This window comes from Callospermophilus lateralis, chromosome 2 (assembly GCF_048772815.1).
Source record: "Callospermophilus lateralis isolate mCalLat2 chromosome 2, mCalLat2.hap1, whole genome shotgun sequence".
Classification (NCBI taxonomy): Eukaryota; Metazoa; Chordata; class Mammalia; order Rodentia; family Sciuridae; genus Callospermophilus; species Callospermophilus lateralis.
This window is the reverse complement of record NC_135306.1, coordinates 197,564,156-197,590,567: the sequence shown is the minus strand read 5'-3', so window position 1 is coordinate 197,590,567 and position 26,412 is coordinate 197,564,156. Positions and strand designations below refer to the sequence as shown.

At 50.1% G+C, this 26,412-nt stretch overlaps 1 protein-coding gene across 3 annotated transcripts; it reads left to right on the top strand.

Annotated features, from left to right (window-relative positions):
• Positions 1–1,128: 1,128 nt before the first annotated feature.
• Slc43a1 (solute carrier family 43 member 1) lies at positions 1,129–26,412 on the top strand. Of its 3 annotated transcripts, XM_076847254.2 has the most exons (15): positions 1,129–1,446; positions 2,789–2,943; positions 12,238–12,418; positions 12,531–12,586; positions 12,703–12,779; positions 15,162–15,254; positions 17,293–17,426; positions 18,806–18,984; positions 20,024–20,194; positions 20,280–20,315; positions 20,528–20,666; positions 22,316–22,457; positions 22,689–22,762; positions 24,612–24,735; positions 25,711–26,412. In XM_076847254.2, the coding sequence occupies exons 2-15, from the start codon at positions 2,790–2,792 to the stop codon at positions 25,855–25,857; spliced, it is 1,707 nt and encodes a 568-aa protein (XP_076703369.1). In that variant the 5' UTR covers positions 1,129–1,446; position 2,789; the 3' UTR covers positions 25,858–26,412. The 3 variants fall into 3 exon arrangements, with proteins under 3 accessions (XP_076703369.1, XP_076703370.1, XP_076703368.1); XM_076847255.2 differs by lacking the exon at positions 1,129–1,446 and having other exon boundaries at positions 2,712–2,943; positions 22,316–22,422; XM_076847253.2 differs by lacking the exon at positions 1,129–1,446 and having other exon boundaries at positions 2,712–2,943.

Below are 26,412 nucleotides of genomic sequence, written 5' to 3'. Positions count from 1 at the left end.
GAGCTATGAAATTTAACCTTGACCTGAAGTTCTGGTAGCCAGTTTATTTATTTATTTATTTTTATTTATTTATTTTTTGGTGGCATTGGGGACTAAACCCAGGGTCTCACACATGCTAGACAAATGCTTTACCACTGACCTACACTGCTTGCTCCCGTGTTGCATTTTAAGAAGTGAAATCATCAAAGCCTGACTAGGGCTTTTGCCAGGGAGAACATCCTGTGCCTTTTCTACTGCTAAGCTTTTGCTTCTGTCATTTCCCCGCCTAGAGGATTGGAAAGAGCAGTGCTTAGAGCCTGACAGATCTGACCTTGCGTCCTGCCTCCAACTACCACCTGGCAACCTCCAATATTCTCCCTGAGTGAAGTTATGATGTCTGAATGTGTATTCTTCTTCTTCTTCTTTTTCTGTTGAAAGTCTCCAGCATATGATCACCACTTGGCAATGCTCTTCTCTTGGCTTGGTGGCTCAGCTGCTCAGGGGTCCTGTCTTGTCTGAGGCTTTTCTTGGAACTTTCTGTGTAATTGCTCATCCTGTCAAAGAGCTTTACAAGCATCATTAAGTCTTCTGAAATAATAACAACAGCGGCAGCAACAATTAACATTTATTATTCTTACTATGCTAAGTGCTATACCCAGCTTTTTGCCCGCATCATAATCCCGAATCCTTTCTGGCAGATAGGTAAATTCTATTGTCATCTGAATTTTCAGAGGAGGTAACTAAAAGCTCAGAGAGGTTAAGTAAGTTGCCCAAGATACCCCAGGCTAGTCAGTTTCAAAGTCGAGATTCCGACCTGGACAGAAGGAAATCCAAAGAAACCTGTGTCATTCTGCCTCTTGGAAAACTCTACTTCCAACTGCACAGTTCAAAACCCCACCCAAGCCTGCTTAGTATCCCAGTTGGTCGGCTCCAGCAGAGTCGTCATTCTTTGTTTTGACCAAAGATGCAGAAGGCGTGCCAGATGTTAGTCCGGGCGGACAAGGGAGGAGGTGGGGGTCGAGGGTGTAAATTCAGGAGCTGGGGTGTGTGCGGGGAGCTTATCTGGGGACCGACAGGCGAGTCACGTGCATGTGAAACTCGACCTAGGGGGAGGGGAAAGGAAGGGAGCTCCCGCCCCTACCTCGGGGCGCAGCTCCGGACGCGTGTAAACACAACTATCAATTCGATAGATCACTTCGTTCCTACCCCGCTTCGTGGATCCGTGGCGCCCGGCAGGCTCCAAGCTCCGTGACTTCTCCCAAGAGGGCGGAGGAGTCGAGACCACTGGGCTGTCGGGCTGCAATTTCAAGGCCCCGGGGTCCAAAGCGCAGAGAAGACCTCAGCGTGCGCGCAGATCAGGGCTGGGCCCGCCGGTCCCAGGACACCCGGAGTGTGGACGTGCCGCCAAGGGTCTGAGCTCCAGGGGGCGTTCGCAGCTGCAGAAGGCGCGTTTGCCCGCGACCCGAGGTGAGCCGCGTGAGAGAATCAGTGTCTTCAGCTGCAAGTCCGCTGAGAGCCACCCGGGCCGGTTCCGATAGACTCCCAGACTTCTCAAGAAAAGCCCGTTACCTGAGCTCTTGAGCCCTGCGGCCCATTATCCCCTCTCCAAGCGCGCCCCTCCCTCCTCTTTACCCTGGCCCAGTGGACTCTGGTGCTCCTCTCGGCCCCCCTGGCTGCACTTCCTCTGTTTGGCTCGACACTTGTCAGGAGAGACCTCCAGGAGCCCCTGAATCGAAACCCCCTGTTTCACAGATAAAGGTACTGAGGCTCTCCCGCCTCCCGGGAGAAGTGACTCGTGCTTCCCACCCCTTGATCTTGGGCTTTCTATTTTGCCCTTCCCAGTTCCTCACCTCTCCGCCTTCCTCGGTTTTACCCCATTCGTCTGGTCGCTCCCGCCCCCGCGCTGCCGGCCCCGGGTCTCCTGCGGCGATGGCTGTAGCGGCCCGGCCGGGGCGAGTTCCGATTCCTTTCTCCCACCTCTGGTAAACACAGTCGCCCGCCCGCCAATCCGTCCGTTGCCACTGCCCTTATAAAGTCAGCCACCACCGGACTTCCTGCCTAAGCCTGAGCCCCCTTCCCTGGCTGGGGGGAGCTGGCGGGCTCCTAGGCGCGCGACTTAAATCGGGTCGCCTTGGGAGTGAGTGAGGGGCGCGTGGGGACGCCACATTGCCAGCCCTGGGTCTCCCTCCACGTGGCAGCTGTTGGATTGGCCCATGAGACTGTAGGGACACGGATCGCCTGGTGCAGCAAGCCGAGGACTTACTCTCGCCTGGCGTCAGAGGAGAGGAGTGGACTTAAAGGGGCAACAGGAAAGAGGGGTCTTTGGTTAGCCTCAGACTTCCCTTTCCTCCTCCTGCCTGCTTCTGGGGGGGTCTTTCCTGGGGCAAGAGGCCAAAGAGGTCAGACATGGGCTAGGGGAGGCTTCAGGGCGCGCTTTGTACCTTAATGAATTTTGGAGACTTGGGGAAGTTCTGATTTGGCCTCCAAGAGCTGGCTCTGCGCGCCATGGCCTGGGTGGGAGAGCCCGGCAGCACGCCAAGAAGCTTCTGTGCGCAGACAGGACCTTCCTTGTTTTTGATAGTGGCCCGGCGGGAACCCAACGCCGCGTGCGTTCCTGGCACTGCCAGAGCGCGCCGAGCCAGCTTGGTAGAACTGGCTAGGAAGTTCTGGGTTCTATGGGCCTTCCATGAAGGTTCCATCGCGGGGTGGCACAAGGGATCTCAAGAGCTACCATGATGCAGTACCCTTCCCAGGGGCCGTTGGGAGGTCCTTCGCTCAGCGTTCTCTTTCTCTGCAATCTCTCGGCCAGAATGGCCCCCACGTTGCAACAGGCGTACCGCAGGCGCTGGTGGATGGCCTGCACCGCTGTGCTGGAGAACCTCTTCTTCTCTGCGGTGCTCCTGGGCTGGGCCTCCTTGCTGATCATACTCAAGAACGAGGGCTTCTATTCCAGCTTATGCCCAGGTATGCTGGGGTCGTCTGGGGCAGGGACCGCAGAGGGAGGAGGTGGAAGCTGAAAAAGACTTTAGGTAAGATAGAGAGAGAACAGGACTGCTCAAAAGGGGAGCCTTAGGCTGGGGGTTGGATATCCTCACTTCTTGACCTCTTAAAACTTCATCAGGAAATGGGTGACATTCTACATGCTCCACTTGGAATATATCAACCAACTGAATGCTGGGTGTCTGGCTGGGTGTCCAGATCCTGGGATTCTTAGGCAGAGTCCTAAGCTTCTGACAGCCTCCAGTCTAGAAGAGGATGTAGTCTCTCTGAAATGTCTCACCTAAAAGGTGAGGGATTTCTTTGTGTGTGTTGAGCCAGGGTGCTGGCCTGGAGCTCAATACCAATAAGCTACACCCCCAGTCTTTTCACATTTTTTTTTTTTTTAATATGTGTGTGTGGTAGTGGGGATTGAACCCAGGATAGGGGATGGGGGCCTACCACTGAACTACACTTCCAGCCCTTTTAAAAAAAAATAATATTTTGAGACAGGATCTCACTAAATTGCTAGGCTGGCTTACAACTTGCAATACTAGCCTTTCCTGTAGCTGGGAGTTACAGACATGTGCCACTGAGCCGTGCTCCCAAGAGATTTCTTGAGGTCTGCTGTTGTAAAGCTAAAAAAGAGAAAGGAATCCTCTAGGTGGCAAATGCTTGTAATTCCAGCCAACTGGGAGGCTGAGGCAGGAGCATCACAAGTTCAAGGCCTGCGTCTGCAATTTATCGAGGGCCTGTCACAAAAAAGGCCTGAGGAATCAGTTTAGTAGTAGAGCATCCCCAGGAATGGGGACAGGGGGGTCAGGGGAAAGCCACACAGAGTGAAATATGAATGTGAAGGGCCTGCATTCTTCTCTTTGCAGGACCTTGGAGTCCCCAGGTTTTCAAATCTTCCATTTGCATGAAGTCCATAGTCCTGTTTCCTCTACAGTGGGCATTGTGGAGGGTCTTTGTTTTCCTCCAATCATCTTGACCTTGTAGGAATGGCCCTGAATGCTGAAGTGAGAATTGTAAATGCTCCAGGATCAGTAGCTGCAGCCCTGGGCTGTCTGCAGCTGTCCAGGGGGAAAGGAGTTTCCCTTCTGATGTCAGGGACTTGATGGGTTTCTCACTTCTCTGGGAGGAAAGTGCTTAGCTGACAAGCTCAGCTAAGGAGCCAGGTGGAAGTGGGGTTTGATTCTTTTCCTCCCTCCTTACCCCTTCCTCAATCTCCCTGTTCTAGAGTAAACTTGGAAGGAAGGCCAATTTGGATTTGATTCTCAGCTTCCACCATGTATACCAGCTGAGTGACATCAGTGAGTTCCTTAGACCTTGAGCTTGGGTTACTTGGTCTGCAGAATGGGAACAATAATATCTTTCCCTATAATAGTATCTGTCTCATTGTTGAGAGACTCATCCATGCTTGGTAAATGTTTCTGGCTTCTCCTGTCTCCTCAGCTCAACATGTCTCACCGAGCGTGCTGTGGCTGTGGAAGAAAACCAGCTCCCGGGGGTGGAGGTCAGGAGGTCTTGATCTCTGCTCTGAGCAGCAGCTGCCCCACCCTGGGGGCTGTCTCATCTCTGCCAGGGTTATCTGTAAGGAGCAGGCACATGCCTATGCCTCCTGGCCTCAGTTCTGTGGGCTGGAGGCTGTAGAGCTGAGCTGGCCTAGGAAGGCAGGTGGGTTGTTGAGGAGGAGGCCTAAGAGGAAGTGATAGGCATTTCGGGGTGGTCAAGAGGATCAAATCGTGGGTCACTAGGGGACTCATGACACCCAAGTCCCCTCTTGAGTTTTCCCTGGAGACTGGTGAAGACCTGCCCTTGGCTACCCAGTGGCTCCGATGCCCACCACTATTCCTGCCTTTCCCACCTGGAGCTGGTGGCGTTTTCTAAATCAGCTTCGCTGAAGATTAATGTATATCACACATTTTGATGAGGCTTGACAAATTTGTACACCCCAGTAACCATCGCCACAGCCAATATTTAAAACATTTCTGGGGCTGGGGATGTAGCTCAGAGTGCTTGTGCTTGCCAGGTGCTCAAGGCTCTGGGTTTCATCTTTAAAAGAAAGAAAGAAAAGCTATTTCTACTACCTCAAAACCTCTTGCTTCCCTTTTAAGGGTCCATCCATCCACCTGTGTCTTTAAAAAAATATGTAAAACAACTTTAGCAAGACAAAATTTACATATCTTACAAATCAGAGTTGTACAGTCATCATCTCCATCAACTTTAGGACATTTTCTTTCCTCCCAAATGTAACCCTCTACCCATTTAGTAGCACCCACTCTCCCCACTCTTCCTTCTACCCCAAGCACTATGCAGCCGCTCCTCTACTCTTTATTTTCTGTTCTTTCCTTCCTTAATCCGTCCATTCTTTCCTCCCTTTCTTCCTCCCTTTCTCTTCTTTCTTTCCCAGGATTGAACCCAGGGGCCTTACCACTGAGCCATCTCCCAGCCTTTTTATTTTTTATTTAGAGACAGGGTCTCACCAAGTTGCTTAGGATTTCACTAAGTTGCTCAGGCTGGCTTTGAACCCCGGATCCTTCTGCCTCAGCCTCCTGAGCTGCTGGGATTATAGGCATACGCTCGCACGGCTAACTTTAACATTTTGAAGAGCCTTCAGACTATTTTCTTAAGTGGCTACACCATTTTACATTCCCACTAGCAGTGTATGAGGGTTCCAGTTTCTTCACACACTCGACAATATTTGTGATTGTTCATTTTTTTATTATAGATATTCTTTTTAAAAAACATTTATTTTTTTAGTTGTAGTTGGACACAATACCTTTATTTCATTTATTTATTTTTATGTGGTGCTGAGGATCGAACCTAGGGCCTTGCATGTGCTAGGCGAGTGCTCTACCGCTAAGTCACAACCCCAGCCCCTTATTATAGATATTCTAATAGCTATAAAGTAGTATAATTTTTTGGTTTTGATTTGCATTTTCCTAATGGCTAATGATGTTGAGCATCTTTTCATGTGCTTATTGGCTATTGGTATATCTTTGGAGAAATGTCTATTAAAAGCCTTTGCTCATTTTTAAATTGAATTATCTTTTTATTATTGCTAATTAATAATTATTTATTTTTAGTGTTGGGGATGGAACCCAGGGCCCTGCACATGCTGGTCATGGAATTCAGGGCCTTGCACATGCATATCATATGTGTTACCCCTGAGTTCCATCACGAGCCCTTGTAAGAGCTCTTTATATATTCTAGATACAAGTCCTTTTTCAGATATATGATTTGCAAAAGTTTTTTTCCACTATGGATTCTTTTTATCTTATTGAAGGTATCTTTTAGTGCATGATAAATTTGAATTTGACAAAGTCCAATTATCTACTTTTTTCTTTTTCTATTCTGTGTCATGAATATGAAAGCATTGCTTAATCTAAGGTCACAAAGATTTACCTCTGTGTTTTCTTGGTTTTATAGTTTCAGCTTTTACACTTAGATTTTTGATCCATTTTGAGTTAATTTTTGCATATGGCAGGAGGTATCCACCTGGTATTTTGAGTTGCTCAAAAGTGGGTGTGTATCTAAGTTTGGCTGTTTGGGATCACTAGAGGTGACCAAAGTGAATCCTTCTTTTTCTCAGAAACTTTTTGACCATTCTTGGAAAGCAGAGTACAACATGCCTATTTCCCCCACTTCTCTCCCATTCCAGGGACTCTGGCCTAAACTCCCTTGGCTGTCAGGCTGATCAGAGATGCTGTTCCTTGTTCTGTCTCAGTCATGTTGCAGATCAAAAGTGTCAACTTTCTGCTGCTTAAAGCTTCATACACTGTGGGTCTCTGCCTCCTTCTACAGTGTCCCAGGAATCTAGTATCAGACCAGGAAACTGTCCCCATAGAGGCAGGAAAGATCTCTTCCAACTCAACTTTGTGCTGGTTGCCTGATTTGAGCCAGTTCCTCCATGCGTTAAAGAGGACCAATAATCCCCACCTGGTGGGGCTTCAATGAAAATGATTGATAGCAAGCAGCCAAAATTTAGGCTTCCGGTAAGGAAGAATATGTTCTAGACCCACCTTCATTCCTCATTTGCTGTGTGCCTTAGGCAAGTCATTTATTCTTCCTGGATCTCATTTCTTTCCAAGTCTGTTAATGAGGGTACAGTTGTCACCTTCCCACCACAGAACAATGATGTGAGAATTAAAGGATGTTGTTTAAAACATATGTAAAGGAGCTCATTATTGATGTTTTCATTTGTGTAGGTTTTGGAGTTCTCTGGCTGTACCCTCTGTCTTCTTTCTTTCTTGATGGGTATTCACCTAAAGGGACGTCACAGCTAGTGCGGGCTCTGTTACCCAGAATATAGGTAGTGGCAGCTCCGTTTATCACGCATGCTTATATATCCAGCATAAGTGCCAAAATGATAAAACAATCAGCAAGTACTTGGAAGCCTGAGGCAGGAGGATTGCAAGTTCAAGGTCAGTCTCAGTAACTTAGCAAGACCCTGTCTTAAAAAGTAAAAAGGATTGAGAATGTAGCTTAGTGGTAAAGCACCCCTGGGTTCAGTCCCTAGTTTAAAAACAAAACAAAACAAACAAAAACAGCTATCACTAAAATTCATTAAGTCTTTACTGTTTGTGAGTTAGATTTTTAGTCTTCACCATAAAGGTGTGATACAAGTATTATAACCTCATTTTATAAAAGAGAAACCTGAAGTTCAGGTAACTTGCATAAGATCACCTAGCTATATTTTTTGGGGGGGAGGGTAGTACTAGGGATTGAACTCAGGGACACTCAACCACTGAGCCACATCCCCAGCCCTATTTTGTATTTTATTTAGATACAGGGTCTCACTGAGTTGCTTAGTGCCTCACTGTTGCTAAGGCTGGCTTTGAAATTACGATCCTCCTGTCTCTGCCTCCGGAGCCACTGGGATTACAGGCATGCATCAAGGCACACAGCTCACCTAGCTATTTTATTAGGATTCAACTTCAGTTTTGACCCCAGAACCTTTCTGCTGGGCCTCATAGGAATAGCATAGATATCCCTGATCTTATGTTTCTCCTGGGGGAGACTAGCCATAGACAAGACCAGCTAGAGCTCTGTCCTAAGATGTTTTGGTGAATGTTACTGTGCCGATTGCCAAAAGTGAAGCATCAGGAGGTTAGGAAGGGAACATGACAAGTGGAACAAAGAAGATGAGATCATTTTGTGAGTGTGTTTGTGCCTATGTGGCAGTCTTCTGAGCCAGCCTCTCGGGTACTTGAGACCATTGTCCCTGTTTCACAAATGGGAGATAATGAGAAAGTGCCAGCAGCATAGCTAGTAAAACCAGAATTCAACAGGTGAAAGCTTAGCCATAATCCCATCTTCCAGTGTTTCTCAGACCTGATCATTTTCAGTCCACCTTCAAGATTTTACCATATCTGGGTGCCACAGGTACTAGTATTTCAAGTGCAAATATGCTTGAAATCTCGAGTTTGATGTTGTTATACATATTATGCATATTCATCTAATAACATATATGTTATATATAAAATATAATGTATAATATAAAATATACCATTATATCATATATTATAAGATACTATATAGCAGTATATTATATAATAATATAACATACCATTACATAATGGTATAGTCATATATAATTAATTAGTATATATTATATGAAATAATATATATTATGTGTCTTTATATATATACATTGTGTTCACGTGTGTATGTGTGTGTTTTACTAGGGATTGAACCCAGGGGCATTTTACCACTGAGCCTCACCCCCTACCCTTTTAAATTTGCATTTTGAGACTGGGTCTCACTAAGTAGCTCAGACTGTCCTCGAGTTTTTGATTCTCTTGCCTTAGCCTCCTGAGACACTGGGATTACAGGTGTGTACCACTGCACCTGACCATATGTATGTTTTTAATATATTCACACATACATACATATGCCTGTTTCCATTATACATTTAAATAACCAATAACTGTGAAACCTCTGAAACCATTCCATGTACCACACAAACCCATTTGGGTGCCACCTGCACTGCACATCACACACTGGGAAACCCTGTTTCCCTGACTTCTGAGCCCAACTCTTATCACTGACTTACTGAATACATTCTCCCTGTTCCATCCCATGCCTCACTTTACCTCTCTATGAAAGTCAGGAAGTTGGATGCAAAGACTTCTGTTGTAACTGCCGTAGATACAGGTCGAAGAGTTCTTTGCATCTTGGTGGAGAAGCCTTACTTTGACCAACCACTCAGTGATCAGGCCTCAGGAACTACTGTTCATATCAGTCAAACTCACAAGAGACTGATGATAAACCAGAGGAAAATGATGTATTAATTGACCTTGAGTCGTTAGCAGTCCACTGTGGTGGATTCTCTATCACTGGAGAAGCACATGTCCTCGTCAGCACTATCTGGTACTTGGGAAAAGTAACAGGCTGGCCAGTGCAAGACATCAAGGACCTATGGTGCGATGGAAAAGTGTTGGCTTTGGAGATTCTCTTGAATTTGAACTCTCCTGTTAGGAACTGGGTGACTGGCCTGGGGTTGTAGCTCAGTGATAGAGTGCTTGCCTGGCACATTTGAGGCACTGAGTTGGATCCTCTGCACTGCATAAAAATAAGTAAATAAAGGCATTGTGTCCATCTACAACTAAGAGAAATATTTTTAAAAAGAAGCTGGGTGACCAAGTGGCTTTGCTCTTAAGAGCCTCTTCATCTCTAATGGGGACCATTATATTCATTTTTGAGGGCTATTGAAAGGCTTAAATGAGATTCTATATGGAAAACTGAGGTATAAAGGGATGTTCATTGAAAGTCAGTGGGATTGCTTATGAGGGAAATTGTCATTTGATTGTGAAGAACTTAGGGGCAGGGTCAACCTCCAGTTCCAGGATTGCAATTTCCAGTGCTAGGTAAGGTCAGGCAGATGGTGATAACTGAGTACAACAGGGCAGGTGTATGATAGCATATGTCTGGAAACTGAGAGAGATGAGGACTTGTGTGACTTTGGGAAGGCCAACCCTGGCAAAAAGGGGAGACCTCCATCCAGCTCTGGGAATGGCCAGGTCTCCTGACTATTTTTTGTTTGTTTGTTTTGAGATGGGGATGGCCTCAAACTTTTGGGCTCAAGCAGTTCTCCTATCTCAGCCTCCTGAGTACATACCATCATACCTGGCTGATCTTCCAACTTTTTTTTTTTTTTAATATTTTTTAGTTGTAAATGGACCTTTATTTTGTTTATTTTTATATGGTGCTGAGGATCGAACCCAGTGCCTCACACGTGCTAGGCAAGCGCTCTACCACTGAGCCACAACCCCAGTGCCTCCAACTTTTTTAAAAGTCAGAAATCTGGATATTTATGTGCTAACTCCTGAGTGTGTGTGTGTGTGTGTGTGTGTGTGTGTGTACTGAGGATTGAACCCAAGGAACACTTTACCACTGAAGTACAATACCTAGTCCTTTTAAAATTTTGAGACAGTCTCACTAAATTGCTGAGGCTAGCCTCAAACTTGTGATCTTCCTACATCAGCCTCCCCAGTTGCTGGGATTATAGGTGTGCCTAGCCCTTTCTCTTTTCTTTTTTATTCTGAGACAGGGTCTTATTAAGTTCCCCAGGGTGGCCTTGAATTTGCTATCCTCCTGCCTCAGTCTCCTGAGTTGCTGGGATTATAGGCAAGTGCCACCATCCAGGCTACTAATCCTGATTTTAAACTGGCACCCCATTACAATTTATAACATTATAAGGGTCAATACTGCCAGCCAAACAAAACTTGGGTGGGGTTCAATGCTGGTCAACTCATTGCAGACCGTGGTCTAAATTATCTTTCCATTTCTTCTTGCTTTTTGCCCTGTCCCGACACAGTGTTGACATATGGTCAATGTCCAGTAAGTGGGTGGGGAAATGAACAGTGATCATAAAGACCACCAAATTACAGGGCTAGCACGAACCCAAAAGCTGTGTGGTCTAACCTTCCCCTAACCGCTTCCTCCAGGTGCCTTGGTACTCTCCCCAGCCTCCTGACAGCTGGAGACAGTGGGGGAAGTCCCCATCGCCCAAGACAGTTCCTTCCGTGGGTGGCCAGTGCTCAGTCTGACAGTTCTTTATGTTGGTTCTTATGTTTACACACAAATCCAATTACCCTTTGCTGCCTCAAGGCCCTTGGGATACCTGAAGTCAGGGGTCATTTCTGTCCCCTCCCCAGCATGCAGGTACCATCACAATCCTCTTGGTTCTCTTCCAACACCTGAGACTCTTTAAATCAACATCCGTTTTTTCCCTACCATCTAACATAGGCCCCTTGAAAACTAACAGCTGCCTGTCTTACTGTGGGATCCCAGCACCTGGAGGCTGTGTTCTTCTCCCCCTTCCTCAGCCATTTCGGGAGTGCCTTCCTGGAGGCAGACACTGTGCAGGGTTCTCTATTCCCTGAGACATCCTGAGGAGCCTGTGGTTTAGGGATTCCCTGCTCCTGTTTATAGCAGGGGCCTGAGGCTCAGGGGCAGCTGCTTGTCCAAAGTTGTCACAGAGTTGCTTGTGCAGCTAGTAAGGCTGTTAATGGAGACCCCCAGCAGTCTGCCTCCAGGGTGCCTCCTGAATTTGCCCTTGGCAGTGCTGCCTAGTAACAAATTGGAGGTGGTGGGGCAGCCCCCTCATTGACTCAGTGAAAACTGAGTACAGTGATAATCATTCTCTATCCCCCACATTGGCCTTTCTCATGGTCTTGTCACAACCCCAAGTTGAGGACAGGTTCTCCAGGTGAACTTTTAGAGTCACCGAGGGCAGTGCCTCAGTTTCATCGTCTGGAGGATGGGAAGACTTGTTTAACCGACGGAAGGGTTGTTGAGAGTTGATATAGGAACAGTTGAGAACAGGACATGGAACATAAAGTGCTCAGCCAATACTGGCTTTATCAGAATGTCATTTATCTAAGTTTTAAGTGACTTCTTATCACGTGCATTAGAGTGCCTCTCAACAGCTTTGCCCCTTGACTGGGGAGCACTTCCCTTGGAGGCCCGCAGCCCCAGAAGCTTGCACATTGAGTGAGGTTATATGTGGTAAATACTTGGACGTCCATTATCTCATTTGAGCTAGTGGAGGCCCTAGGTTGAGTATATATTGGCTGTCCTGGGATCAGATACTAGTGGTGGCCATTTATGGAGCCCCCAGCCCCCAACAGAGTAAACATGACTCCAGGCCACCCCCGGGAACACCTAGGTTGGTTTGATCAGGCCTGGGATTTGAAGGCAGGACTCTGGTTCAGGCTGCTCTCATCTCAGCAGCTTCCGCTTTTCTGTGCTGAATGCTCCCTGCCCCCTTCTCAGCTGAGAACATCACCACCAACACTACCCAGGACAAGCAACACCAGTGGCCCAGCTGTGACCAGCAGGAAGAGATGCTCAATCTTGGCTTTACCATTGGCTCTTTCCTGCTCAGTGCCACCACCCTGCCACTGGGGATCCTCATGGACCGCTTTGGCCCCCGGCCCCTCCGGCTGGTTGGCAGGTAAGGTGGCTGGGCTGTGGGCGCTAGAGGACTAGGAAGATACTGCAGCTCTGGGTGGGGTGGGGCAGGGGAGGCTCACAGGTCAGTCCTGCCCTTCCCTGTGTCCCCACAGTGCTTGCTTCGCTGCATCCTGCACCCTCATGGCCTTGGCCTCTCGGGACACGGAAGGTGAGCTGTCCGACCTCTTGTGCTTCCACAAGAAGAGAATGGGTGGAATGAAGGGGGATGTCCTGGCCTCCCACAGCTCCCCAAATGCCCTCACCTGCCCCTCTCCCTATTCCCAGTCCTGTCTCCACTGATATTCCTGGCGCTGTCTCTGAATGGGTTTGGTGGCATCTGCCTCACGTTCACGTCACTCACTGTGAGTATAACAGGCCACCCGGGTGCAGAGTGGGGTTAGCAATGGGTGGGGCACTGGTGGGGGAGGGGCTCAGAGGGTGTCCATCAGGTGCATGTGGTGAAACTATGCAGGTGGCAGCTATGGGTGGGTGTGGTCAGTGTGTGTTCACCTAGCCCGTGAATGTCAGATGAGCTCTATTCTAGGCACAAACAGGGTCTGGGTCTGCAGCACAAACAGGATCAACCATGTCCTCACCTTCTAGGAGTTTCCATTTCAGAGCTAGGAGGAACAGAAAACCCAATAAACAAGCAAACTCATAAATTATGTCAGTAGTCACAAGTGCTAGGAGGAAAATTAAACTGGATAATGTGATAGGGAGGGGAGAGGAGCAGCTGGAGATGGTGTGTGTACCTTTGCCGTGTGTGTGTGTGTGTGTGTGTGTGTGTGTGTGTTGCTGTCCATGTGGAAGGGCAGGAGTGGGAGTGGGTAAATATATCTATGAGGTTGAATATGAAATTGCCAACATCTGTTCGTGCTTGATCTATAAAACTGACTTTTTCACAACTTCACCTATTACTTATGTGTGTCAGTTGTTATGTGTGTTTATCAAAGTGTGCATGTTTGTAGAGGTGAGTAATATAAGGAAGGGTTAAAGGCTTCCGAGTGTGTCGGGACACGTGGAGGTAGGTGGCCTGGGCCGCCTTCGCCTTTGGTTTAGGGTTGTTTATCTCTGATGCGGCCCAGCTGGGAGTTTCGGGCAGAATTTCTCCTCACCCCAGCAGCCGCCTATAATTCCAGCTGGGGACATTTCACAACTCTCAAGGAAACGGATCTCTTCCTACCCACAGCCCCTTCCCGCTGTGCAACTTGGCTTTTGTCCCCCTATCCCTCTCCCTTCTCCCGGGGGCGGGCCTGCGGCTTGACCTCCCCGCACCCTGCCCAGGCCAGCCAAAGGGGCTCCGCCCGCGGCCCGCCGGCGGCTCCTCGCTTCTTCTCCGGCCGGTAATCTCCAGCCAATGGCAGTGGCCGGCGCCGGCCCCGCCCTCACCCCGCCTCCCACCGGTGTTGCCCCCTGCCCGCGGGTCAGCTCCAGCCCAGCGCCCAGGGCTGCAGCGGGTTGCTGTTGGCGCCGGCTGCTTCCTATCCGCTCCCAGCCTGCCAGTGCGGGTCAGCCTGCGGTTAGCAGGGCTGGCCTTGTCCTCCTCCTGGTGCTGAGCCGACACGGCCCTTGAGGAGCCGGGGTCCTGGCCCTAGCCTCCTTCCCTGATGTCGTTGGCAGTGTGCCTGGCAGAGAAAGAGGGTGCCCAGGGAAACCTCTGCCCAAGTGGGGGATAACTTTGCTCCACTCCCTTTATGGAGTCACTGGGAGTGGGGTGGGGAGGACAGCCCAATTCTCTGTGTTTAAATATTTTCCTTCTCAGAGCCATTTGAAGTCCATTTACAGAGCCATGCGCCATTTCCCCCTCTGTGGAGGAGGGGGTTAGGCTCTGCATGGCATGTGAAGTCCTACTCATCTGTGGGATGTGGTGACTTGGGGAGGGTGATAGGGCCAAAGGGAGCTGTAAGCAAAGAACTTTGCCCTCTCTTCCCCTGAAGGCCTGGGTCAGGCCAGGAAACATACAGTCAATCCTTCACTGGTTGGAGTTCTGCATCTGCTTTGCCGGCCAGAGCCACCTGTCCTGTGATCATCAGGCTTGTTCCTGCCCCCTCCCAGTCTCTGTCTCACCTCCATGGCCCTTTCAGTGATTCCTCCTAGTTCAGTAGGCTGGGGGTTTTGGGTGCCATCAAGAAGTTTAAGGGCACCATCTTAATTATAGAGTCAGCCATGAGCACAGGCTTCAGGCTGGATGCAGAGCAGGGGAGAAAGTCTTTAATATGCTTTGTGAACCCGAAGGCACTTCTTTCCCTCTTGGCTTCAGTTTTCTCATCTGTGAAATGAATTGAACCTGATCAGTGTTTCTTAACACCGGTTCAATGCGGGTATTTAGAGGTGTAACACAATCAAGGGGTTTCATAAACAACCAACTTGGGCAACTCCAGATTAAATGGAATTTAAAAAGTCTCTCTAGGAGGTGCTTCTGGGAATCTTTAGGTGCTAGTGTGCATTGTAGGTGTGCCAGAGGGGGTCAGAGTACAGTTTCCTATATTGATTTTGCCTTGGAACCTCCCCTCCCCACAGTACTGGGGATCAAACCGAGCACTCTGGGCACACTAGGCAAGCGCTCTACCACTGAGTTACATCCCCAACCAAGGGCTTTTCCGTTGTATCTCTTGGTGACATTGTTGCTGGAGCCTATGTTTAAGAAATACCCCCATGGAGCCTCCAAGATTTCTTGGGGGGCTCTGGGCAAGGGGAGCCCCAGGTGATGTCAGGCTATTCACGGTACCATTCTTCTCCCCCAGCTGCCCAACATGTTTGGGAACCTGCGCTCCACTTTCATGGCCCTCATGATTGGCTCCTATGTCTCTTCTGCCATCACTTTTGGAGGAATCAAGGTATGGAAGTTCTTGAGGGACCAGTAAAGTCACCTGTCTTTTTACGTTGATGCTAGAACTGGGTGTGGCTGGGTGAGTGGTGGCTATTGTGTCCAATGGCCCTGTTCCTGCCCAGCATAGGTCATTTCCCACCATTGTGCAGAAAAGCACTGAAGCATCCTGGGCTTACTGCTGCCCCAAAGGTCAGACATCTCCACTCTCCTCTTTCCTTCACCAATGTCCCAGCAGACCTTTCTTTTTCTCTCCTGGACCAAGCAAACTTCCTCAGCCTCTGATCTTTTCTTTGTCTAATCTGCAGTCACATGACTTCCTGACTGATATTAGAAAACCATTGCACAGACTCACAAGTCAAGGGCTCGACTCTCTGGCTTCGCTCAGTCTTTTGAGTCATACCTCCCTATTGGAGAGGCTGAGTGAGTTGGTCCAAGGTCACAAAGTGAGTCTATGCCAGGTAGATCATGGACAGGTCAGCCTGGTGACGCCTGAGCTTGGGGCAGGCTGGAGGTCTCAGTTTCTTCCTCTATTAGACTCTGTCAAAGGCTTCTTTTTTTTTTTTTTTTTTTTTTTTTAAGAGAGAATGAGAGAGACAGAGAGGGAGAGGGAGAGAGAATTTTAATATTTATTTATTTTTTAGTTATCGGCAGACACAACATCTTTGTTTGTATGTGGTGATGAGGATCGAACCCGGGCCGCATGCCAGGCGAGCACGCTACCACTTGAGCCACATCCCCAGCCCCTCAAAGGCTTCTTTTATTTTTTTATTTTTGCAATCCTAAGGCCTGAACCTAGGGCAGCTCTCAAAGTGCTGTTTTTGCCTGGGCTGGGATATGTTCCTTAAACTCTACGTTCGGTAGTTAATTTTTTAAAAAATTTTTATTATTGGTTGTTCAAAACATTACATAGTTCTTGACATATCATATTTCATACATTTGATTCCAGTGGGTTATGAACTCCCATTTTTACCCTGTATACAGATTGCAGAATCACACCGGTTACACATCCACTGTTTTACATGTTGCCATACTAGTGTCTGATGTGTTCTGCTGCCTTTCCTATCCTCTACTATCCCCCCTCCCCTCCCATCTTCTCTCTCTACCCCATCTATTGTAATTCATTTCTCCCCCTTGTTTTTTTTCCCTTTCCCCTCACTTCCTCAGGTAGTTAATTTTTGATTTAACAGGCACTTCTGCTCACCCTCTCATAGGAGCTGGAGAGTGTGTGAATGGGCCAGCTGTTACTCCCACACTTTTGGGGGTGTGGCCCTTTTAAGCTCAGTCCTGTCCCCAGGAAGGAAAGCACCTTAAGGCCCAAAGCCAAGGAGAGGCAGAGGTTTCTCCCAGGAGGCAACTGGAGCTCTGAGCAGGAGCCTGGCAGTCATCCCAGGTGGAGGGTGTCAGGGAGGACACGAGGAACCACAGCATCTTGGTGCACAGGGACTGCACCCACTAGAGGGGATGTCTCATTGAACCCAGTCAGTGCAGAACCGAGTTGTCCTGGGGTTAGGAGGCCTTATGAGGGCAGAGGACTTTTGATCCCCATCCTTTTGGTGCAACTGGAAGCACCTGTTAAAGGTGAGATAAGGTTTTTCAGATTGGGTTTGCCTTTCCCCCAGGGAACGTGCCAGAAAGGGACAGAATAAACACCGTTGGGTCTGGTAAACCCAGAGCTTTAATTTTCCTTTGTACAGAATATGAAATGACTTTTTTTTGTGTGTGTGTGAAAATAAACATTTTGTGGAACCACAGACAAAATATGTGCCTTTTTAAGACCATAATTGAGATTTCCAAGACATTCGGAGTGAGTAGCCAACAACTTCAGCACTTTGTGGAGACTACTCCACACTTCTTGAGAGGGGCTTGGGTGAATGAGGAAAAAGGTTGGTAGGTTTGGGGATCTGACTCTTAATTTTTTTCAATTGCAAATTGGGCACGAGAAATGGGGAAGAGGAGATCTTTAAGGCACCTAAGAGCTGGGTTTGACCTCTGTGGGGCCTGGGGCCAAGCAGCCTCCTCCATGGGCTGTCCTGCTCCTCCCACAGCTGATCTACGATGCTGGGGTGCCCTTTGTGGTCATCATGTTCACCTGGTCTGTCCTGGCCTGCCTTATCTTTCTGAATTGTGCCCTCAACTGGCCCATGGAAGCCTTTCCTGCTCCTGAGGAAGGTGCTTACAAGTGAGTGGCTGGAGGGGGTGGGGGTTTGGAGTGGGAAGGGGACTCCCCCTTGCACCACTGAAGGGGAGGCCAGGGCCCTGAGGTATGACACAATCAGCTTTGGAGAGAGACCTACATTTGGAGCCCCGCTTTGCAAATGCCTTCATTTCTCTGAGCTCTGCTTTCTCATCTGTACAGTGAGAAATTCTACCCATTCACAGGTGTTTTGAAATAATAGAGCTGGCCCATAATGGGTGGTCAAAATATGGTGACTGTTGAGCCCAGTGGTGTATGTCTATAATCCCAGTGACTTGGAAGGCTGAGACAGGAAGACTGCAAGTTCAAGGCCAGCCTCAGCAACTTAGTGAGAACCTGTCTCAAGAAAGAAAGAGAAGTAGGGATGTAGCTCAGTGGTAAAGTTCCCCTGGATTCAAACCCAGAACCAAACCAAACCAAAATCAAAACACAACACACACAGACACTCAAAACAACAACAACAAAACCCATAGGGAATATTATTGTTATCATCCTTTCTGTGTTTGGAGATCAGAAATCTGGTATACCAGCAATAGCACCAGATACTTTTTGGACCCAAAAGGGAAGATGTAGAGGAATCAAGCAGACCACCTGCTGTGGGGCAGCTGGTATTCCAGCTCTTCCCAGCTTCATTTCGACTCAGCAGTGGCAGAGGGTGGTGCCCCACAACCAGCCACATAGGGTGGCAGTCATGTAGCTGACATTTATGGAGTACCTACTCTATGCTGGCACTGTACTTAGCTCCCATATCATTCTCTAATACCTGTGTGTCTCTGTTAGATACTTCATTAATAACACAATGCAAGCCGGGCACAGTGGCACATGCCTGTAATCCCAGGGGCTTGGGAGGATCGAGCATTCAAAGCCAGCCTCAGCAAAAGTGAGGCACTAAGCAACTCAGTGAGACTCTGTCTTTAAATAAAATACAAAATAGGGCTAGGGATGTGGCTCAGTGGTTGAGTGCCCCCGAGGTCAATCTCCAGTATCCTCCCACCCTGCAAAAAACCCCAACAACAACAAAAATAACAAGATGCAAAGAACAAAGTGATTTTCTGAAGGTCATCCCATTGAAAAGGGGGTAAGTTGAGGTCAGGCGACCTCAGAGTTTGAATTCTCCATGCTGCCTCTTCTGTAGGAACAAGTGAAAATGATTCATTTGCCGTTTGTTTGTTGATCTGTGCCTATGCTGGTCTCTGGGCCAGGCTCTGAGCAACAGAGATGAGCCCTCCATTAGGGAGCTCATTATTGGGTCTGTCAACGCTAGGGATACTCGACACTCTTGGGACAGGCTGGGATGGCACCCTGGAGCTGAGGGTGGCCTCTGTGTGGCTGGTTTTCTTATGCTCTGGCCTGGTTGCCTGCAGGAAGAAGAACAATCTCGCTGGATTGAACCTGGACCACAAGCTCACGGGTGACCGCTTCTACACCCATGTGACCAACGTGGGTCAGCGGCTGAGCCAGAAGGCTCCCAGCCTGGATGAGGGGGCTGACGCATTTCTCTCATTCCAGGACGCCCGTGACACCTCAGAAGGCCTTCCTGAGAGTAAGTGTCTGGTCGAGGTGCCAGCACGGGGGACTGGGAGGGTGCATTCTTACACCAGTGAACATCAGTCTCTTTCCACTTCTGTTCTCACGCTACCCTGAGATGCAGGAGGAGCACACTTCCCATTCACAGATGGGGAAGCCAAACTTCAAACAATTCTGGCAATTTCAGATTCGGGGATACCCTGCTTGGTACCCCGGGTGAGGAAGGGAGGAGCAGAGTCTCTTGGTCTGTCCAGCAATTGGTTCACTCAGGGTCCCCTGCAATCTCTGAGCCTGTTGTGGCAGGACAGTGGAGCTTTCAAAAGATGCAGCCCTCCTACTCCTGGCTGTCCAGCGCCCCCTGCTGTCCGCAGGAGGATCTGCATCCACCTGCTTGGGTCACTTCTCAAGGCATTGACTTGGGGATATAGCTCAGTTGGTAGAGTGCTTGCCTCGCATGCACAAGGTCCTGGGTTCAATCCCCAGCACCACACCAAAAACAAAAGCACCCACCTAAATAGGCAAGTTAGTTGTAAGGGTTGGATAACATCATGGACATGGGACGTCTTTGTAAAGTACAAAATTGGTATGTTCAGGAGAGTGGTTATTCCCACTGCCCATCCCCATGGGACAAGTGGTCAAGGGCAGGAGCCTGAGTCAGGCCAACCTGCTGTTTCCGGTCCTGTGAGCTCAGGCAGGATCTGTCTGAACTACAGTTTCCTCATCTGTAAAATGTGGTAAAGAGCTGGGCATGGTGGCAGGCAGTTGTAATCCCAGCTACACCAGAGGCTGAGACAGGAGGATTCCTTGAATTTAGGAGTTCAAGACTAAATTCAGCCTGGATGACATTGTGAGACCCTGTAGAGGAGATTATTGTAAGATTGGTTCAATGGAACAGCTCATAGTAAGTGCTTCAGTTATTATTACCACACAAAACACCGCTGTAGAGATAGTTACTGAGCGGTCCTTCTCCAGAATCACATAGTTAGTGTCCCATCCCCCATTAGGCCTGCATGATCTGGGACAAACAGAGAGAAACTGAAGTTCTGGGGGCCTAGGGGCACCCCCTGCTGTCTCTCCACAGTCTGTCCCCTTCCGCAAGAGCCTCTGCTCCCCCATTTTCCTGTGGAGCCTCGTCACCATGGGCATGACCCAGCTCCGAGTTATATTCTACATGGCCATCATGAACAAGATGCTGGAGTACATCATGACCGGTGACCAGGAGCATGGTGAGGCACTGCTGAGGCCCGGGGTTGGGGCATAGGAGGGTCACCCTGGCTGAGCTGGCTCACTGTGTCTCTCCCTTACCCACAGTGACGGATGAGCTGAGACAAAACGTGGAAGAGACAGGTAGGGAGATGAAAGCAGGGCCCAGGCCCAGGCCCACCCTGCCGTCGCCTGTTCCCCAGGCGCTGGGATTTCTCTGGGCCTGGGCCTACCCTGGTAACCCTGGGGATCCAAGAACCTGGGTCAGAGGGAGGCTGTTTGTCTGCTGGAAGTGGGTGGCAGTACCCACGGGGCCACTAGCATCCTGACCCCACTTCCCTTCCTGTCCTGTCCAGTTGGGTTCTACTCCTCCATCTTTGGGGCCATGCAGCTGCTGTGCCTTCTCACCTGCCCCCTCATTGGCTACCTCATGGACTGGCGGATCAAGGATTGCGTGGACGCCTCAAATGAGGGCACTGCTCTCGGAGATGCCAGGTGACCTGCCCAAGGATGGAGACAGCAAGTGGTCAGACAGTGCTTTTCATTTTCTCCATTCTTGCACATACAGCGTCTCATTTCATTCTCCTCCGAGTCCTGGGAGGGTAGGAGTACTTCTCCACTTTTACAGATGAGGAAACGGAGGCTAGAGGGGGCGTGGCTTGCTTGGTCATAAGAATAGCTTAACAGTGAGGACTGACTCTGTGTGAGGCACCTTGTGTGATCTGTTTAGTCCTGCAGCAGCTCTCTGAGGTGGGTATATTATTGTCCTTGTTTGCAGATGAGGAAGCTGAAACACAGGGTCACATGGTTAAGTAACTTACTCAAGACCCGACGGCAAGCTCCAGAAACTATGTCATAAAGGCCGCACTCCAAAGTGTTCTTAACCCACGAAGTCCCGAGTTTTTGATTCGTGAATGTCTCAATGAAATTGATACAGGTGCATTAAAATAGAGTAGAAGTAATAATCTAGAGCTTATATATCCTTTATAGATATACATAACCTCATACACACACACACACACACATATATTACATAATGACCTCAAATACTGTAGTCATTTACCTATTTTTTCAAAAGAACAGAACTCTAAAAACACAATATCTATTTCAAAAGTTTCTATAAGTGGTATATTTATTGTCCCACATCTGGGATCATGGGGCTTACTGAGTTAAAGCTAGGAGGAGATGGAATTGGTGTATGAGATTTATTGCTGTGTAACTAACTCCCCCATCTTTAAACAACAAACACTTACCATCTCCGACAGTTTCTGGGAATTGGGAATTTGGGGATGACAGCTGATTCTGACCCAGGGCCTCTCATGAGGCTGTGGTCGAGCCTTGGGCCAGGGCCACAGTCATCTGAGGACTGCCTGGGGCTGCAGAGCCGCTTCCAAGCTCAGCCGCATGGCTGTGGGCAGGAGGGTCAGGGCCTCCCCACGAGGGACCATTGGGTCTTGAACCCCCTTGTGTCTGGATCCGGTCTTCTGACTGCTTTTGGTTTTTGTGTCAATACAAATAGTCCCCATTTGTCCTGAGAGGATGGGAGAGAGACACCAGGAGAGAAGCCATCTAAGGAACAATCCAGGGGCTTCTCTCTCTACCAGCAGTGCCCCAACCTTCCTCCCTGACCCTGTGCTCCTGATGGCCAGGGTCCATTCACTGGCCTATTTGTCCAGAATAGATGGGCAGCATGCCCTCACCCCAGCCTACTGACCTCTCTCCTGGGCTGGCCACAGAGCTCTTGATCATGCCAGACAGAGGAGCTTTCTGGTCAGTCAGAGGCCCAGCTGTCTAGACCGGCGGCTGTCTAGACCGGCGGGAGAGCCATTGTGAAACTCCCTTTTCTCTACCATTCTTCTCCGTCTTGATTCTAAAACTGCAGTGGGCATCAGAAATGCTCCGGGCATTTGTCCTGCAGACTCCTGGGCTTCACTCCTGAGGCTCTGAGACCTGGGGTCAGGCCCGCATTCTAGGAAGACATCCCCCCCGCATCTGATGCTTGTGTGGTTAGCTGGGGGAACCACACTTCAAGAGAAAAGTTTTCCTGCCTTTTCTGCTGCCCCAACAATCAGGGGCAGGGGGCAGGGCCTGGTTGAGAACCAGGGAGGTCCAGGTGGGGTCCAGTGATGGCTTTTTCTCCTCAGGGATGGGGTCACCACCAAGTCCACCAAACCACGCTACCGCAAGATCCAGAAGCTCACTAATGCCATCAACGCCTTCACCCTGACCAACCTCCTCCTTGTGGGTTTTGGTATCACCTGCCTTATCAGCAACTTACACCTCCAGGTGCCACTTCCCTCTGTCCCCTCCCTCTGCCTCCCACATCCTCCAAAGGGAGGATCCACCAGGGCCTGCCTTCGGGAGGCATGGCTCTGGCCCCTGCTCAGGGTCTGTTTCCCGGGTTTCCAGGTGTTCTTAGGAGATGGGTAGCAGGTGGGGTGGGAATGTCTAGATGACTTGGTGAGGCCCCGTGTCCCTCTGCACCCTGCCTTGACGCTGTCTCCCTTTTGGTTTCAGTTTTTGACTTTTGTCCTGCACACCATAGTTCGAGGATTCTACCACTCGGCCTGTGGGGGCCTGTACGCTGCCGTGTGAGTCATTTAGGCTGAACGCCTTTCCCAGCTTTGTCCCCATCACAGAGAAAACCAGGGTAGAGCCAGAAGGGCTCCTCGGTCCCCTCAGTACCTCTCCTGCATGCTGACCTCTCAGTGTTGGGGGGCTTGGGGGGCCATCTGGTCCACTCCTCTGAGCCCCTCTGATCATGGGGAGCCCACCTCCTCCACGTCAGCCTTACCCCCCGCAGGGAGACTCCCATTGTTGGAAATCTTCCTTGGGGGAAGCTGGAATACGTGGTTTGATGACAGAGGCACTGGTCCCTGGGTCTGCTGTCAGAAATGGCCTCCACAGTGGCCTCCCTCCCCCCGGCTGCCCTGTAGAACATCCCCCTTCCTTATGACTTTCCTTCTCCACCAGGAACAGCCCCATGTCCTTTTCTCTCCTAGTTTCCACTGGCAGGCACTGCTGAGCGCCTCCCCTGCGGGGGCGATAGAATAATAAAGGACATTACAGTAGCGATGACAGAACCTTAACTGTTACCGGGGGCCTCGTCCACGGCCGGTCCAGGCCAGGAGGCTCGGCCATTGCTCCCTAGTGTGAGCCCCGCGGCAGCATCTTGGCACCGAGCAGCCCGTCCGTGTCTTGAACTTGTCTCTGTGTTTGTTCAAGCCAAGGGCTTACAGTCACCCTTGAGTCTTCTTCCTGCTCCACATTCGATCCATTGGCCTCCTGCCCACATTCCACCACCCCTTTGACTCCTTCTCACCGCCATTGCTGAGACCTCAGGCCAAGCCACTATTGGCTCCAGCTTGGATCACTGCAGTGGCCTCCAAATAGTCTCTTGAGGCTTGTCCTTCAATCCTTTGTGTGTGTGTGTGTGTGTGTGTGTGTGGTACTAGGAATTGAACCCAGGGATGCTCTGTCACTGAACCATATTTTACTTTTTATTTCGAGGCAGGGACTCATTAAGTTGCTGAGGCTGGCCTCCAACTTGTGATCCTCCTGCCTCAGCCTTCCAGGTCACTGGGACTAGAGGTGTGCCCCACTGTGCCTGGCCTCCTCAGTCTATTTTTACACCAGTGGCTAGAGTCCCCTGGTAGGATATAAATCTCTTCATGTCACTAGCCTCACCCGAGAGTAAAAGCCAAAGGTTTATTATGACCTAAAAATCCCTACAAGATCTGGCCCCCTCTCCTCACTCCCTCACTCTTGTGCCTCAGAAGCCCCAGCATGTTACGCCCTCGGGGTCTTTGCGCTTGCTGTTCCCTCTTGCTAGAACACTCTTCCTCCAGATGTCTGCCAGGCTCACAGTTCCACCTCCTCCTCTTCTTACCTAGTAGACCCCATCTGCTGAGGCCTTCCCAGGCCACCCTCTCTACAGTTGAAGCCCCCCTGACCTCCCCAGCCTCTTCTCTGCCTGACCTCTTTGCTCAGCACCTAGACGGTGCACTTGTTCACGGTCGGATGGCCACCTGCTCCATCAGTGACAATGTCACCCTGTGAGGCAGGCGTCTTTGCTCGCTTGGTACATAGCTTTATCCCCAGCACCTAGATCAGTGCCGTTTGTGGAAAGAATAAAGTGAGCAGCCAAGTGGGTTTCACGCTGTCCCTGTTATTCGAGGAACTGGGGAACAGAGAGGTTGAGCTCCTTATGATGAGCACACAGATAGGAGCTGTCAGACCCGCAGGGCTCAGGGCCCAGGCATGAGGGCAGGGACCAAAGAGGACATGCCAGGCCAGTCATCCTCTTCCTGGTGAGGTCCTTCCTGGCCACCATCTCTAGCTAAGTTCTGCTCTGCTTGCCCATAGAGCGAAGTCTGGGGAGGGGGCACAATGGAGGGGGGTGGGGTTGCCCCTGACTCCTGGCCACCTCTCTGTGGACAGGTTCCCATCCAACCACTTTGGGACGCTGACAGGCCTGCAGTCTCTCATCAGCGCCGTGTTCGCCCTCCTCCAGCAGCCGCTCTTCATGGTCGTGGTGGGACCCCTGCGAGGAGATCCCTTCTGGGTGAGAGCCAGGGTGGACTCAGGGCACAGGGAAGAGGGAGAGGACCTCAGAGGCACCTCAGAGGCCTAACCTGGGGATTCCCAAGCTGGTGCCCATCAGAACTCCTTGTGGAGTGTTAAGAACGCAGGTCCCCGGCCTCCTGAACTGGCCTCTCTCAACCTGGCTGTTTTCAGTAAGCTCCCAGGTGAGTTGCACGGTGGGCCAGCCCTGATCCTCGAGCCCGTGTTTAGGAGCCCCGGTCCCCAAGGTCCTACCAGGGGTCTCCCTGCAGCATGGATGTTATTCGATAGGCTTTCCCTTGCATTGAACTGACATCTGCCTCCCTGAAACCAATTTCTGTCCTGTGGGGCCTCCCACATCATAGATCCTCTTCCCCCAAGATCTGTGATGAAAGAACTGCTCCCGCTCCTGGAGAATTTGCTGTGTGCCAAGCACGCTGTGTACCTTCGGGCACTTAATCTTTGCCACAGTGGCCGAGAAAGAGGCACTTAGAGTGGAGGTGGCTGGCCCCGAGTCACGCTGTGCCTTGTGGAGTGGAATGTGAACTCATTCACTCTCTTGGGCCTTGCAAGTCATCTGTCCCGCAGTCTGTCCATCTCCGTTCCTTTGCCCAGGCCTGAGAGCCACTGCTCATCACCCCACATGGCATCCCATTGGCCAATATCTGCCAGCCCATGTCCCATTGCAAAGGCAGCCTGTCCACCGAGAGAGTGCCCCATTGTGTGGCCCCTAGCCAGGCCCTGCCACTTACTAGACTCCAAGGTTTTCATCTCAGCCACTTGGCCAGGCTGCTGAGCATTAAATGAGATACTGGTGGAGCAGCGATCAACTGCACTGAGTGCTATTTCTCATTCTTCCCTAGGTCTTGGAGCAAAAATGGCTACCTTCTCCCCTGCGTTGGTGGCTAGGGTGGGTCTCTGAGGATGGTGAGGTTTAACCAGCACATACTTGACTTTCTCTTTCCTTTCCCTAAAGGTGAACCTGGGTCTCTTGTTATTCTCACTTCTGGGATTCCTGCTACCTTGCTACCTCTTCTACTACCGTGCCCGGCTCCAGAGGGAGTATGTCACCAATGAGCCAGGCCCACAGAAGACGCTCAGCATCTCCAAGGGGGCAGCATAGACGTCTGAGGCCGAGGAACATGGATGACGAGCAACCAAGGCTTGAGAGACCAAAGGGAACACCCGGACGGCTCCCTACCTGTCACATGTGCATGGAGCCCGGAGCCGTGCATTTAAAAAATACCAAGAGAAGGTCTATTTTTATAGGGACTTGCAAAAAGGGGTGGGGATAACCTTAAGACAATATTTCCCAAAGCAACCCTCCAGGGACTGAAGAAGCCTCTGTGCTGGAGGAATTGGGCCTTCTTCCTTGGACAGAGGAGACCAAGGTGTGAGGCTGCCCTTTCTCCAGGCCTTTGTCCCAGGTGCCTCGAGGGTCCTGCCTCTGGAGGACTGTGGGGTCAGTGAGCAGGCTACCCCTGCGGCCCCAGCTGCCAGGAGTGTGAGGACCTGTGTGTGCTTGTGACATACCTTCCCCCAGAGGAAAAGGGGCTCAAGGTACTGGCTGTGTCCTGTACGGGGTGCGGGGACAAGCCCCTTGCAGGACTGGAGGGCAGGTTCCCTCTGTGGTGCTGCTGCTCTCATAGATCCGAGAGGAAATAAAAAGGGAGCGAGA

Excerpts from the sequence above, each read along its gene's own strand:
- Slc43a1 (XM_076847253.2), top strand. The coding sequence starts at position 2,712 with ATGATGCAGTACCCTTCCCAGGGGCCGTTGGGAGGTCCTTCGCTCAGC. Across the intron at positions 12,419-12,530 it reads CCCCTCCGGCTGGTTGGCAG|TGCTTGCTTCGCTGCATCCT; the intron begins GTAAGGTGGCTG and ends GTGTCCCCACAG. Across the intron at positions 20,667-22,315 it reads ACTGCTCTCGGAGATGCCAG|GGATGGGGTCACCACCAAGT; the intron begins GTGACCTGCCCA and ends TTTTCTCCTCAG.